This window comes from Entelurus aequoreus, linkage group LG09, assembly GCF_033978785.1.
Source record: "Entelurus aequoreus isolate RoL-2023_Sb linkage group LG09, RoL_Eaeq_v1.1, whole genome shotgun sequence".
NCBI classification, from domain to species: domain Eukaryota; kingdom Metazoa; phylum Chordata; class Actinopteri; order Syngnathiformes; family Syngnathidae; genus Entelurus; species Entelurus aequoreus.
This window is the reverse complement of record NC_084739.1, coordinates 57256543-57273631: the sequence shown is the minus strand read 5'-3', so window position 1 is coordinate 57273631 and position 17089 is coordinate 57256543. Positions and strand designations below refer to the sequence as shown.

At 35.0% G+C, this 17089-nt stretch overlaps 1 protein-coding gene across 1 annotated transcript in view; it reads right to left on the bottom strand.

The window, feature by feature from the left end:
• The window catches only part of pdzd8 (PDZ domain containing 8), a 105280-nt gene that overhangs the window by 65148 nt on the left and 23043 nt on the right, over positions 1-17089 (bottom strand). The window contains exon 3 of the mRNA XM_062058993.1: positions 12640-12742. Within this exon, the coding sequence (XP_061914977.1) occupies positions 12640-12742 (103 nt within the window). The remainder of the gene's footprint in view (positions 1-12639; positions 12743-17089) is intronic.

Below are 17089 nucleotides of genomic sequence, written 5' to 3'. Positions count from 1 at the left end.
CAAAATGATTCTCTATTCATTCAATACATAGGATTTCAGAAGGATCTACCCCAGTCTGCTGACATGAAGCAGAGTAGTAGACTTTTGTAAAAAGCTTTTATAATTGTAAAGGACAATGTTTTATCAACTGATTGCAATAGTGTAAATTTGTTTTAACTATTAAATGAACCAAAAATATGACTTATTTTATCTTTGTGAAAATGTTGGACACAGTGTGTTGTTAAGCTTATGAGATGCGATACAAGTGTAAGCCACTGTGACACTTTTGTTCTTCTTTTCCTTTTTTTTATAAATGTCTAATGATAATGTCAATGAGAGATTTTTAATCACTGCTATGTTGAAATTGTAACTAATATTGATACTGTTGTTGATAATATTCATTTTTGTTTCACTACTTTTGGTTTGTTCTGTGTCGTGTTTGTGTCTCCTCTCAATTGCTCTGTTTATTGCAGTTCTGAGTGTTGCTGGGTCGGGTTTGGTTTTGGAATTGGATTGCATTGTTATGGTATTGCTGTGTATTGTTTTGTTGGATTGATTCATTTTTAAAAAAAAATTTAAAAAAAAGTTTTTTAATAAATAAATACATTAAATATAGTCTTGTGATTTTTTCCCACACATACATATTACGCTCTACCACGGTATCGAGCACTATTTTTTTTGGATGATCTAATTAAGACATATATATATATATATATATATATATATATATATATATATATATATATATATATATATATATATATATATATATATATATATATATATATATATATATATATATATATATATATATATATATATATATGTATATGTATATATATATATATATATGTATATATAAATATATATATATATATATATATATCTATATCTATATACATACATATATATATATATATATATATATATATATATATATATATATATATATATATATATATATATATATATATATATATATATATATATATATATATATATATATATATATATATATATATGTATGTATATAGATATAGATATATATATATATATATATCTATATATATATATATATATGTATATATATATATATATATATATATATATATATATATATATATATATATATATATATATATATATATATATACTAGGGCTGCAACTAACGATTAATTTGATAATCGATTAATCTGTCGATTATTACTTCGATTAATCGATTAATAATCGGATAAAATAGACAAACTACATTTCTATCCTTTCCAGTATTTTTTTGAAAAAAAAACAGCATACTGGCACCATACTTATTTTGATTATTGTTTCTCAGCTGTTTGTAAATGTTGCAGTTTATAAATAAAGATTTATTTAAAAATATAAATAAATAAAAAATAAAACATTTGTTGTTATTTTATTTTTTTAAAGTCTCTGCGCATGCGCATAGCATAGATCCAACGAATCGGTGACTAAATTAACCGGCAACTATTTTTTATAATCGATTTTAATCGATTTAATCGATTAGTTGTTGCAGCCCTAATATATACATATATATATACATATATATATATATATATATATATATATATATATATACATATATATATATATATATATATATATACATATATATATATATACATATATATATATATATATATATATACATATATATATATATACATATATATATATATATACATATATATATATATACATATATATATATATATATATACATACATATATATATATATATATATATATATATATATATATATATATATATATATATATATATATATATATATATATATATATATATACATACATATATATATATATATATACATACATATATATATATATATATACATACATATATATATATATATATATATACATACATATATATATATATATACATATACATATATATATATATATACATATACATATATATATATATATACATATATATATATATATATATATACATATATATATATATATATATATATATATATATATATATATATATATATATACATATATATATATATATATATACATATATATATATATATATACATATATATATATATATATACATATATATATATATATATATACATATATATATATATACATATATATATATATATATATATATATATATATATATATATACTACACACACATATACACACCTACATACACATATCTATCCATCCATTTTCTACCACTCGTCCTTCTCGGGGTCGCGGGGGTGGCTGGAGCCTATCCGAAGCTGCACTTGGGCGGAAAGCGGAGTACAACCTGGACAAGTCGCCACCTTATCGCAGGTCCAACACAGATAGACAGACAACATTCACACTCACATCCAAACACTAGGGCCAATTTAGTGTTGCCAATCAGCCTATCCCCAGGTGCATGTCTTTCAGGACCGTCTTATTGTGAGGCACCAGCAATAACTCCTGTTCCATCGTGCTGCTTATTTTCAGTATTTCTTTTCAAAATATGAAAAAATTGTCCCAGTGAATCTCAATTCTAGGCAAGAAAATTGTGATTTACATTTTATACAGAATCATCCAGCCTTATTTTAAGTCATCATACACAATACAACAATCCAACCATCCATCTGTTCATCCATCCATGTTTTTATCTGAAGTGAAAGCTGATTCTTGGTTTGATCAAGTTAGTTCGATCAACGCCACACAAAGACTACATGGAGTTTAGTGTTTGTGCAAGTATGTGCAAGGACACACAAAGAACCATCACTCTTCAGTCAAACTGTCAGTAAGCATCACATAACAGGGCTGGCAAGCGAGTCAATCAGGCATGTGCACAAACCCGCTTGACATAGTCCCCACCTACCATGCCTGTGATCATGTCAATAATTGTTTTTATAAATAGATGTTTTCAGAGCTCAAGTAAATATGTACACAAGTCCATTTCAACACTCCAAATCTTTTATGAGATAACAGACTACCTAAAGAGATTGAATAGTAAAGAGATTGAATAGGCTTTAGAATAGTTTAATGGCTTAGACTCAACAAGGGTGTAAAAATACAATTAATTCAAACATATAAAGGCTTCAAAGCAAGACAAAAATCAACGGAAATTTGATTGATAAAATCTAGCAGCAGCAGCAGAGAGATGCTGCTTATCACTGGGCCGTTGCTATTTTTATCAGGTCCTTGGATCAAATATTGTGGCAGAACAAAGAAATTAAGGACGTCACAATACAAAAGGAATAGAAGACTGGATATCTGGACGATGGCGTGGTAGCTTTTGTAAAACAAGCAGAAACAACACCGCACATATTGATGGCGGTCCATAAAACGCAAGAGAGGGACAGAGCCGCAATTAACATCATCCTAAAAATACAACCACCACTGGTTGGGGAAGCGAATGCCACAGTAAAACCTGTAAAATCCAGAGAGCTTCCTTTTCGAAAGGATAGCGTTCTAGCCACAAAAAGCTTCCCGACTCATAAGGACTAGTTCGGAAAGCTCATAAAGTCACCCACAATAAGAGGGTGAAATACTGTAGTGATTTGACCTTTTCCCAGATGGCGAACCTTGTGATCCTTTCTACTGTGTCCTGCTGGGGACATGCAGACTGCAGACGTCTGATAATCAGGCTGAAATGCCACCTCGAGAGGCCCTCTCTATCACTGTATTAACGCAAAAGCGACAACAGGCAGAGCTGAGGAGAACTGCACTATTGCTTCAAATGATGTCAGACAAAAACATTGACATTCTTACTAACTGGATAGCTGAGGGCAGGTAGTAGCCGATTATGCTGTAGTCCAAAGAATATGAATGCAGGAAGAGAAAATATCTGGTCATTGTGTATGTATTTATGTATACCGTATTTTCCGCACCATAAGGCGCCCCGTGTTATTAGCCGCACGTTTAATGAACGGGATATTTCAAAACTTTGTTTACCTATTAGCCGCCCCGTGCTATTAGCCGCACCTACACTACGCTAAAGGGAATGTCAACAAAACAGTCAGATAGGTCAGTCAAACTTTAATAATATATTACAAACCAGCGTTCTAACAACTCTGTTCACTCCCAAAATGTAATGTACAAATGTGCAATCACAAAAATAGTAACACTCAAAATAGTGCAGAGCAATAGCAACATCAATAACTCAACGTTGCTCATACGTTAGTGTCACACGACACACAAAACAAACATTTAAAGCTCACTTTCTGAAGTTATTACTCATCCACAAATCCCTCGAATTATTCTTCTTCGGTGTGCTTCACTTGTTTTTTGACACCATCTGTGATGTGGACGCGCATGCAGTCGTAGATCAACAGGAACGGCGCTGCGTGAAAAAAGTCACCCGGTGTCTTCGCGTAAACGTCTATCAACCACTCGCTCATCTTTTCTTCATCCATCCATCCCTTCGAGGTAGCTTTTATGATGACGCCGGCTGGAAATTTCTCTTTTGGCAAGGTCTTCCTTCTGAATATCACCGTGGGTGGAAGTTTCTGGCCGTTAGCATGGCAAGCTAGAACCACGGTGAAGACGACTTCTCATTCCCTGTGGTGCGAATATTCACCGTACGTGTTCCCGTTGTATCCACAGTGCGGTTCACATGAATATCAAAAGTCAGTGGAACCTTGTACGCGTGTCTCTTAGTAGGAGACATTTTGTTGTCTTTACAGAAATACACAAATGAAATGAAACGTAATATCCGCGCGCTTCTTCTTCTACGGGGGCGGGTGCTCACCTTGGCGGTTGCTTACCGTAGAAGAAGAAGCGCTTCCTCTTTTACGGGGAAAAAAGATGGCGGCTGTTTACCGTAGTTGCGAGACCTAAACTTTATGAAAATAAATATGAATATTAATCCATATATAAGGCGCACCGGGTTATTAGCCGCACTGTCTGCTTTTGAGAAAAATTGTGGTTTTTAGGTGCGGCTTATGGTGCGGAAAATACGGTATATATGTATACTGTACATGAGTGAAGGGGACAGTGGGCAGTAGGTGAAAGTGAAATCAGTGCAGGATGAGGAAAGTGATAGATCAGTTTGTGTTTATGAACCTGACGGCAGAAGGACAAAATGTTCTTGTGGCGGGAAGTTTTGGTCCAAATGGACCTTAGTCTCCTGCCTGAGGGGAGAAGGTCGAATAGTTTGTGATAGAATAGAAATTCAATGATAGCAAACCAGCTAACGTTAGCTATCCAGATTTCTATCATTAGCGAGCAACACACAAAGCTATTTCTCCCTGTCGGGGAGACGACAGGCCGGGAAGGAGGCGACGACGTCTTCATTCTCAAGTACTTTGGCGGCTTCCTTCGCCCCATGGAAACGACAATGCCGGAGTTTTCAGACCTTCCCACTCTGGAGCCCATCCCTCCATCCATTTTCTATTGCTTGTCCCTCTCAGTTTTCAAAAATGTTACATTTATGGTACCTATCTTCACCATTTCCACCTGAAAGGGTTACCATATATTACCAAATAAACGCCCTTGGGCAAATAACCGCCCATGTCCTAATAGCAGCCCGGGGTCTGACCCCATTTTGTAAATTAACCGCCTCTTCCTAATAACCGCCTATGTCCAAATAGCCGCCCGTGGGCTGTTATTTGCATAATTTAGATTAAAATGCTACTGGGGTTGTGTTTGCTGCAGTATTATTGTTTTGATGGTTTTATAGACTACTTGGTACCATAATTTAATTTTTCCTGTATGCTGCTTTATTTAAAACTTGGAGTACTGTAGCCTTTATTTTATTTAAGTGACAGTATTATTGTTCTGTTTTGATGGTGGGTTTTATACTTGAGTACTTGGTACCATAATTTTTTTTTCCCAGTAGGCTGCTTTATTTAAAAAGTTTATTTATTTTTAGTATTGGTATTCTATTTGACAATTGTGGCACTACTGCCATGTTGAGGCCTTGTTGATCTCTTGTCTTTTGATAGCCTACCTCATGTTGATCTCTTGTTTTTTTGTTTGTATGTTTACAATAGCTTATACATTTAAAGTTTTTTGTATGAAAAAAAAATACTGGACAGTAATCATTGTAACCAAATAATGGCCTGGTGCAGGCTGGTGCAAAAATAAATAAAAGCCTTTTGCAAATAACCGCCTTCTTCTTTTAAACGCCTGTCTCCAAAATCGATTTTGTGAAATAAACGCCCGGGCTACTATTTGGTAATATACGGTATGTGGGAAAAGGCCCTGAATGAAGCAAACTCATGAGGGGAGGAGAATGGTTTGCAGTTTGTGAACAGATATTCCAAAGCAATCATTGTGAGAGACAAGACAACAAATGTCTTTTTTTTAGGATTTTAAAGATAAACGCTTGAAAGATGCAGCTAATGGGAATCACTGTTGTATCCTTCAAAGCCCTCCATCAACATTTTGTATACACACTGCAAGTCTATATATAATGTAGTAACAAATACGTTCATAACAATATGTAATATGTACAATACTTACCGTATTTTGATCATTTTAATCATTGCCAACGTTTATTTCTTCCGCGCATTGATTTCTGTTTCCCTAGCAGCACACGTCTGACTTCTGGCAACAACTTGTGTTTCTATTTCCGGAATCAAACACATGTGTGTTCTAATCATGCAAGACTTGGTAATAGACAACAAAGACGACTATTTTTGGACAAATGAGAATTCACAACCTTATCTTTTTAAACTAAATCAACTGCTTCTAGGGGTGAGCACAAATAAGAGGGTGAAACGTTGGAGCAGACGGAAGCCGAGAGAGTGAGGTGAAAGTCACTCGAAGCTGCAAATGTGGAATTTGGAGACAAGCTATTTTTACATAAATGGCGTGCTTACCCCAAATCAACAGGAAACGTCCCCGGCCAGCTGGACCAGACCAACAACTGTCAATCGAGTGAGTCACTTTAATATCGATCATGATACACGCAGCACATGTTATTAGAACTACAGTACATATGCTCTCTGGCGAGCTCAGTTGTGTACAAACAAAACATGAAATGTGGGCTAATACTTTACAGATACTGTAATATGATTGTTCATGTTTTTCAGTCAGTACAGATTGTGTCCTATCACAGTGTTGTGCAATACAAACTCAAACGTGTTTCGTGTTGACATAGAAGCTAGCTCATCTCTTGCTGTAGTTAGCTTTTACGGCTACTACCGAAGCACGCCAATGTGTTACATTTGATATGAAAACAGTTCCTCTGTGTTCTCTCTCACAATAACAATGTCGCTACAGTTTGGTTATTATACAGGTTAATGTAAATTATATATTGTTGACAGTTTTTAAATGCATTTTTAAAATGATTTAGAGGTAGAATTGATTGCTAGCCACCGAGAACGAGCCGATCTTTTTTTTTAATGTTAGACTGCAAAAGGAAAAAAAAAACATTTTGTCTTCTTGTCTCTAATAATGATTGTGAACGATTCCTAAAAAAGTGCAGTTCCCTTTTAAAATACTTTGGAAAGTTAGCGACCTTTAGGCATTTGCGTGAAGGTTGCAAACACCCTCTTTTTGTGGGTTCCCACAACCGACTAAAATCACCATCTGTGAATCTTGGGGACTCGCTACACTGAAAACCTATCAACAACACTGGTCATTCTGGCATGTGTATAAGTAGCATTATGATCAGTATTGTAATTGCATGTGATGTGATGAGCTACTGTGTCGAACAATTTCCCTTGTGGTTCATTTTAGTTTGTCTAAGTCTAATGTGTAGCTTAGTATGTGTGTGTGTGTGGCATGACATAGTATAACTGGACTACAAAAAGCTGTGGGGCAGGAATGTTTAATTGAGGGTTGCATTATGGCTTATGATAGCACTGTGTTTATATGTTTCAATGCATGTGTGTTACTGTGTACATTGTTTGAGTGTTAATAGTAAAAATTGTGTTATTTAAGACATTTCATATTGCTCTTAATTGTTTTCTTTGCTACTAAAAAAGTTTTGTACTACTAAATTTTTTCATTTAGTAGCACCTGTGCTCCTAATAAAAAAGCTAAGCGAACAGCCCTGCTGTAGGTATGTTGGGGAAGTAAGTCTTCTGTTAATAACCTCTTCTTGGGTGTGAGAGCACGAAGATACGTGATGAATGCACAGAAAAAGACTAAATAGAGCACACTAAAACACCAGGGAATCCGTACGCGGCACCATCCTGATTGTATCGTATACTATCATATACTATTGCAATAATCATTTATATTTTTAAGTTGCCTTTTTATTTTATTAGACAATAAATGAAGCGCTGAACTACAGTGGTGCCGTAGAGAATATGACAAGGTAGATGTTTAAAATTATTTCAATTAAAAAGAAAAAAGTATTCTGTGGCCCATGACTCACCTTTTCATAAACTTTTATGGGAAATTGTGAAAAGTAATTTTGAGCTCTGCGGTTAACAGGAGGAGGGATCAGTATTAGCGATTTCGTCGCTATATTTAGCAAGAATACAGACCAGGCATGTGATTTGAACTTAATGAAAAAGACTGAAAATAAGCCGGGGGTTTGGGGGCCTCAGGTCAAGGTCCTGGTTTTTCAGCAATTGAACCTGCAAACGTTAGCAAAAAAGCACCATTTAAAGATGTTTTAGTGTTTAAAGAATTGAAAAATGATCACCAGAGTTTACATAAATACATACCCCATTCATCCAAATGAATCACTGTCTGTTTCAGTCAATATATTATTTAGTCACTACAGTAATTACAACTTGTGTTCACATCCACAGGAACCTCATGGGTTAGCCTACTCTATACAGTATTTATTTACAACCTTACTAGTGTTCACTTCACAGCCACATATGTTTAATCTAGTTATTTACATCATTCTCACATTACTTTGGCACTTTTGCTTTGATGGCTCTGACATGTGCCTTCCTGTCAAATTTCTCCGCAGCTAGCATTTTCCTTTTTGTTTCGGCTTTATTGGATTCTGCCTTGGATTTTATAGCCAATTCCTGTCTCTCCAACTCCCTCTCCACTTCTCACTGCTCCAAATGCAAAAATCATAGAGTACAAACAATGTTTATTGTATTAACTACCTTCCTTTATCTGAATAGCCATTTGTAATTTATAGCACGAAATAACAATTTATTTATAACAATATGTTGCTGTCATGTTGTTAATGTTTCAAAATGATTCAACTTTTAAATGTCAAAATATAAACAGTAGAAATAATTCACAAAATGTCAGGTACTGTTTTGTTCTAAAACACCAATGAAAATGAAATTTAGGAATTTAGACAGGTATACTGTAGCAAAAGTAATCACGTCTGCCACAATCATTCATGTTCTACCGCTTGTCCCTTTTGGGGTCATGTGTGTTCTTAAATGTGTATTCCACGACTTCCATGTCGAGAGCAGTTTTGATTTGGGCTTGCATGGTAAACAACTAAAATGAATGTTTTGGGCATTGTTTTATTTAGCGCATACATTCATTCAAATGTGGCCAAGTGGACGTCGTCTACATCGCTAAAAAAAAAATCTAAGGATAAAAATCCCTCTGCCATATTCCACTAGTTTTTTTTAATATATAAATCGCCCGCTTGAATACTCCCTCTTCTCCGACTCTCTCGTCGTCATTTGGGATGTGCGTGTCTGTTGTGATTTTCACTTCCTGGTTCGATGACCCGCCCTATCTTGCCTCTGATTGAACTGTCTGTAAGGTTTTGCCCTAATCTTAACCAATCTTGACTCATCGTAGTAAACCAACCAACCAATCATGGATTTTCTTATACAAAAACCAATCTTATACGTAAACCAACCAATCATCATTGATTATTCCTGTATGTTTTGTCCCCTGCTCGTGGAGTTGCTTCGCTACGTAGCTTCGATTTTTAAGTTAATAATTTTTAATGGAAAACCGTCATTTTTACCACAGCTGCCGCAAACCGGAATGGATTATCAAAAACTCTTTTTTTCAGAAAAGTACTCTCTATGAAATCTAGTGAATAGAAATGTTGGCAGCTTGGACATGAAAGCACATAGTTTTCTTTTCAATGAGCAGCTGCTGTGGGTTGCTCCCCCATCTAAAAGCAGTCACTCACAGGTGGGTCGGTCTTTTTTTATGACATAAAAAAAGAAAGTAAAAGTTAATTGGTACGCCAAACATATTTGTTTTTCATTTTATAGTTTCTTACTTACATTTCTTTCTCATGTCAATATCTGGGTTGCAATTACGTGACACATATGGCCACTTCCAGGTTCAGGTGATGGTCTAGAGCTCTATTAGGCTACTGTTTATTTACCTGGATCAGTGCCGATTTGGGCGTATTTTGAAAGGTTTACAGACAAATATAAAATATTTAAAATGGGATGCAGTGGATTTTTACACTGTTAAAAAAATAAATTTTTTAAAGATTTAAACCATTTATTATCACCAAGACGTTACTGCTCCCCTCGACCTTACTTCTATTGACACTCACAGTATTTAGAGAAGAAAAGGTTGGAGGTAGATTATGTTTTTACATGTGATGGGTGCACAAATGAAGAATTAATCGGTGAAAGACCAAGTTAGACTCATTTGTGCATTGTTAAGTAACGTATTTGATTGACATAACGAGTTTGTTTGCAGTTGATTTCCTGCTACAAATATTAGTCTCATATACAATTCATTATCTGCAATTGTCTTTACGGTGTCAAGTTCATATTTTGTCTCATTATTTAGCTGTACATGTCCCTGTTGTTCAGCAATGTTTGCTAGCAATATCAAGGTTCAGTATATGCTCTTGAGCCTACGAGATTAATATTAAGGATATTTTCCTGATGCTAACAAATAGCACCAAAGATGCTTTAATGTGATCGTCAGTGTTGAATAAAATCACTTGGCTTTCCTGCACAACCACATAAGCTTTCTATTATGAAAATCGACAATGAAAATAACAGTGTATTGGAACAACAATCACAATCAGTGTATTGGAACAACAATCACAATATTTATTACAAGGACTAACATGACGTTAGATTATTTACACAACCAGGTCTTCGTAGGCTTAGCAACCACTAAAGAACACAAACTAATGCGATCTCTTGTCCTTGTCTTACGTTTAGTTCTACTCTCAAACACTACTAATATAGTGGAGAATAAACTCGATTGCATCACAGGAAGTTTCTCTTATTGAAAACGCTTACTTACAGTAAGTCATTAATTGGACTTAGTAAGTCATTATTTTGTCATTATTTTGACTTAGTAAGTCATTATTTTGTAATTATTTTGACTTAGTAACTCATTATTTTGACTTAGTAAATTACTAAGTCAAAATATTGACTTACTAAGTCATAATAATGACATACTTAGTATCTCAGGTAACTAGGACTGTTTTGTTTTTACTTTACAGGAAAAATATCGAGATATATATCGTATATCGCCATTCAGCAAATGGAGCGGAAAACACAATCAAAAATTGTAGGCTTCTTCACACGACGAAGCCGGCCTACTTCACCGCAGTCTGAAGTCTATTGCTCCCAAGGCTGTGGTGGCAGCGACGAGATGGAGACGTGATGGCGACAGGCCAAGAGTTACACCGATCCTTACACCCACCCCCTTCCCCGGTTTGTCCGCCGGAGAGACACCACCTAAACTAACATATTTTCTGGGGGAAACACTGGATTGTATTCCATAAGATGATGAAAGTTATATTTTTAAGAGCTATTTCCTTCAACACACTTTCGTTTTTTTCCCCTGACTTTTTATTACCTTTGTCAACCACTTATTTTTGGGACTCTATGAAAGCATCTCTCCATTTGAACGACTGGAACACCCAAGAACAGAACAGCAATACAGCATGTTTTGCTCAAACTCTACACTCAGTCTCACTTATTTTAATGCTACACTCACGCTGCTTGACCATCGTGTCAATTAAGCCACGAAGAAGAAAAACGGATGTAACGTCATATGCAATCCAGCTGTCGTCATGACAAATTAGGCTAATTCTACAATCACATTAACCTTCAGTGCAACCCACCACAATACACACATCCCAGTTGTGTGGGAAACACAGCTTAGTATGTGTATGCGTACAGTAGAGGATAATAAAAATGACAGCGATAGCAGGGAGCAGGTGAGGTAAAAATTTAAAGTAATATTTTACTGCCCCCTGTTGGACAAAGGGCAGAATTGTGCCACTCCATGATAACAACACAAACCCTAATTCAGCAATTTCAAATGTCACTCACTGGTGGGTACAAGGAAAAGCAAGCAGCCAGTAGCCAGGGCTGGCATTTCACACTAAAATGCTCATTAGTGATAACTATGATGTTTCTAAATTGCGGCAATTAGAAAGGTTTGCCTGGGGTGTGAAAATGTTCTTTGCAAATGTGAACAAAATGTCAACCAAGGGGATAATCTCATCAATAGAAGGAAAATGAAAATTAGCTTGTATTAATGTGTCAATGACAGCTGGCGTGGCCAATTTGCGGCATCTGAGAAGGAAGTAATTGGGTTACACCGCAATGTGAATGTTCATCTGTCTGCTTCCATTCAATAAGCAATATTTTATTGACACTCTCATTTTAAGTATCCACTTGCTGTTGCTCTCTGTGGTGCATAGATGGTTGTTTAATAATATATGTGTCTATTACCACAGTGTCCAGAATGTATAAGAACAGCAACAGCCCCACTATCTGTGGTTGTGGATCATTATGTAATCAAAAACTGCCAAAAAATGAACAAAATCAAGGTTACTCACTCGTTTGATGGAGCTGCGAGTCTTCTCCTTCCACTGGTGACTGCTGAGCTCCAGAGTGCAGTGAACGTAGGTTTCTCTATCATACGAGCCCAGGATGAAGAGCCTGCGATAGGGCAAAAAGAGACGAGCTATACCTTGGGTCGTATAAAAGGTGTTTGCTGAAGATTGCTTAAACATTTTTCCCCCCAAAAAAGTTTATTTTGCTATTCACCCACACAAAATGTCTTATTTTTACACCCTTTTATTAGAGCCATACTGCCTAAGAAGAATGACGGTACTATTAAAATAATATCAACGAGAGTTACAATTTTACAATCAGTCAATTCACCAAAGAATTGCCGGTAAATGTCAAACTTTTGGAACAGCAACACCAACCAATGATTCAGAAAGTCAAATTTAAGACGTTTTAAAATAATTTGAAGACCATGATGAATAAAATGTAAGTCTAGACAATTACACATTCTTACTGACAAAACGTACAAAGACATGAAGGAAAATCAGTAGCCCAAAATTAAAACTTTAAATGAATTCATCGCTGCTCTTTCGCATTAAAAAACTAAATGCTCAACTCAACTAAAAATACAACAGTTCTCTCTATTCTAAACTAATATTTGTTTGGAAAAAAATAATGGCAAACATTGCAACAGCCATTTTTCTAATTTGTCATTAAACTTAAATGTATTCATGCCTAATGTTCTAAAGTTTTCTTGCAGAAGATGCAGTGTGCTTCATATTGAGTGTTTTCACGTGACAACAAGAACTAGAATGTCGGCCATTCTTGAGAAAAACAGAACAATATATCTAATGTGAAATAGACTGTTAGCACCTCTGCTAAAGCTAAGAAGTGGTGTAAAAATTGAGCAAACAGAGAAAAACATATACAATAATACTGCCTAGTCAAAGTTGTGAAAATCAGGGAACTCAGACAGAACAATTGTCCAAGAAGAAAGATAAATATGGATTATAAACCTCAAACACAATACGAGTAGGAAGAATGTGGATAACTTTCACAATTGCTCGGCTCATTTTGTATCTGGTATGTATTTCACGTTGAGTACATTTTCACCCGGTTTTAGTGATTTTTTGTAATTATATTACTAATGAACCAGATATTATTTAGCATGACTATATATATATATATATATATATATATATATATATATATATATATATATATATATATATATATATATATATATATATATATATATATGTGTGTGTGTGTGTGTGTGTGTGTGTGTGTGTGTATATATACTGTACATATATGTGTGTGTTTATACATATGTGTATATATTAGGCCTGTGAAAGTTTATACGATAAGAACGCGTTAACTATAAGTTCCTATAACGGCTATTAACATTTTAACTCTCGGCCCGTTACGTAGTTGGGGAAAAGTGTAATGGTGTCCAGTTCTGTTGAGCCAACAGGCCGAAAATAGCTAGCAGAACTGCACAAAGAAAGGGGGACCTGGTAGAAATCCAAAGCTATGGCAAGTCGTTCTCCGGACAAGATAAGACAACAAGAAATAAAAAATAAACAAGTCATCCTCACATACTTCGCAATGGCGGTCAAGTGTTTCATAAATACGTTTTTTAGGACGTTCCCAAGGGTGTTCAACCAATCCGCATCCGACAGCACAGCCAGCCGCCAAAAAAGTTCAGGGTAGCTTCGAAAAGACCCACCTCACTATGAGGAACTCCGAAAGGTTCCTGAAGAACTAAATCTACCCAGGTAGTTTTGGTGGAGACACAGGGAGAACTTTTATTAAACAGGTAAGTGGAAAAGTTCCTGCGGTGGAAAAGGGCCTAACAACCATGTTTTGCTAAGTGTGCCGCTAAGAAAGTAAGGGGAACACGCAAGCTCCTCGGGGCAAAAAGTATGCCCGAGCAAGAGGAGGCAAAACATTTATTTATTTATTTTTAAATGGTTTGCAACAAAAAACTCAAATATATCAATAAAATCGATATATCGCCCAGGCCTACTAGTGATGCACTGGAAATTTGGCAGGAAAAATACGTACTTTGATCAACACAGCAGATCTGCTCAAATCTAATGTTGTAATGACGTAAGCAATACGCACGGGGTTGTCTGGATTGGACGCAGCATGCTCCCGATGACGACGTACTTTAATGTATCCGAGATACAACTGCAGACAGCGGTCTTCAAAATTTGAGTTTACAGTGGAGGCTTTTAAGGAGAGATCACTTTTTGTCTCGCACATGGGGCGACAGAAGGAAAGAGTCTCTAAACACGAGTACAGTCTACAATAACACCAGAAATAGATGCTAGATTTGTTGCCAGTTGTTTTTAATAAAGAAAGAGTGACTAAAAGGATTGGCGAAATCTCTAGAAGAAAAACAATATTATGCAAGAAAAAATATATTTTAATACTATAATTTATAATAACAGATTTGTTTAAAATGTATGTATAATTTTGTTTTACTTTTTAAAGAAAATATATGCATCATAGCAAATAATGTGATTATGTCATACTGACCATGCCCCTAACCACAGTATCCTGGCAATCTAGAGGGAAACTCTGAGAGTACCTTATCATCTGCAGTAATTTACTCAATGTTGAGCTAAGAAAGTGCTGCCCACCTAGTGACTGTGGGCTGGAGCGTCTTTTTTTAGTCACAAGATTTTGTACTTCCTTGTGGTGGGTGAGATACTGTAGGATTTGGAAAAGGTTGCATGTATGGTTGTTATTGCAAAGGATGACATTGAAAAGAACTGTCATCAAAAAAGCATAGAGCATATTTCTAGGAAACTGCTGCCCTCTATTGAGCTCAGTTGTTAAATGCAGCAGCAGGTTGCTGTAATATTCAGAGTGACCCAAAGGACTTTATCTAATACTGTATAAGAAGTGAATTATATTTATTTAGCACTTTTTCTTTAGAGACTAAAAATCGTTTTACATGGTGAAACCCATTATCTACATTCTTAAGCTACATTTAAACTAGTGTGGGTGGCATTGGGAGCAAGGAGGGTCAAGTGTCTTGTCTAAGGACACAACAGGTTGGCGGAAGCTGGAATCGAACCTGGAACCCTCAAGTTACTTGCACGGTTGCTCTACCAACTGAGCCAGGCCGCCCCATATTATATACTAATATAGAGTTCAAATATAATGGTTATGAAGTATACAAAAATGTTTAATTTAAGTAATAATTACTCAAAAATATTATTTAAAAATGTATAAATAAAATATATACATTAATACAAATGAAATATATTGAAAATAATTTGTTTGATTAAAGAAAGAAAATAATCTAGACATGATTAATTATTTGTGTTACATATATTGAATAAGCACGTTTTAGAACTTTAGTTTGCATGTAGGGCTGCACGATTAATGGAAATCGAATCGACATTGAGGTTTTAATTAGTGCGGTAAATAACCACAAGAGGCTGAGGGGTTTTTTTTTCCTCTGCCATCACCGGCATTTGATTGACAGCCATGTTCAGCAGTCAGAATAGTTACGCCTCGAGTTTGTTTGTCTCTCACTTCAAACAGAAAGAAAGATGTGTTACTTTGTGCGTCGCTCTCAGCATTATACCGTGTTTATTTAACAGTGGAATTAACTGAACAAAGTGACCCCTCTTTTCAGTCATTAACAATCTTTGTCTCGGCGGAGACGAGAGCGGGGCGCTGCCGCCAACACACTCACAGTACAGAGAGCCTTGCGATCGCTAGTAAGAAGTGCCACAAAGTAACACAAATAAGGAGGGAAAAAAATAAGATTACAAAGCCAAATGTCCCGTTGTGAGAATATTTCAGCTTCAAATTGGATGGGTGATAAGAGCCCATCAGCACGAACGAACAAGCAAAAATGCGGCGTGATCACAAACGAAAAGACAACGTCCGACCTTATTAATCCAACTGTGGAAAAAAATGCACCTAAGATGTTCAATATCTATTTGGGTTAAATTTTTGCTTACAGGAATGAGTCCATTTTATTGTTTTGTTTATTTATTTAGGATAAGAAAGTTATTAACCTTCCAATTACAGTACATTGGTAAATAACTCTACAGTAATGATAAATAAAAGTATAAATCCTTTTAAACAGTTATATACGTTATTATATATTATGATTACAGTACATTACATTATAAACACTGTATATATGATATCTAATATTTCTTTAGTAAAAGAGCATGATGTAGAAAAAAGGTCGGAGTCTGTCTGCATAAAGCCAAATGTTTTTGAAAGTAAATGATTGCATATTGTTCTAATGTGTGGCACCTTAACATGTCTTCCTTGATTTGTTATTTTTGCAGTTTTATGCATTGTTGTGTAGAAAATATAAAAATCGCAATTTGAATCACTATCGCAATTTTGGAGAGAAAAATCGCAATTAGATTTTTTCTCAAAATCTTGCAGCCCTATTTGCATGCCAGCGGTACATCCCGCTGCGTTACTGATAATGACAGTATTTGAGCCATTGTTAAT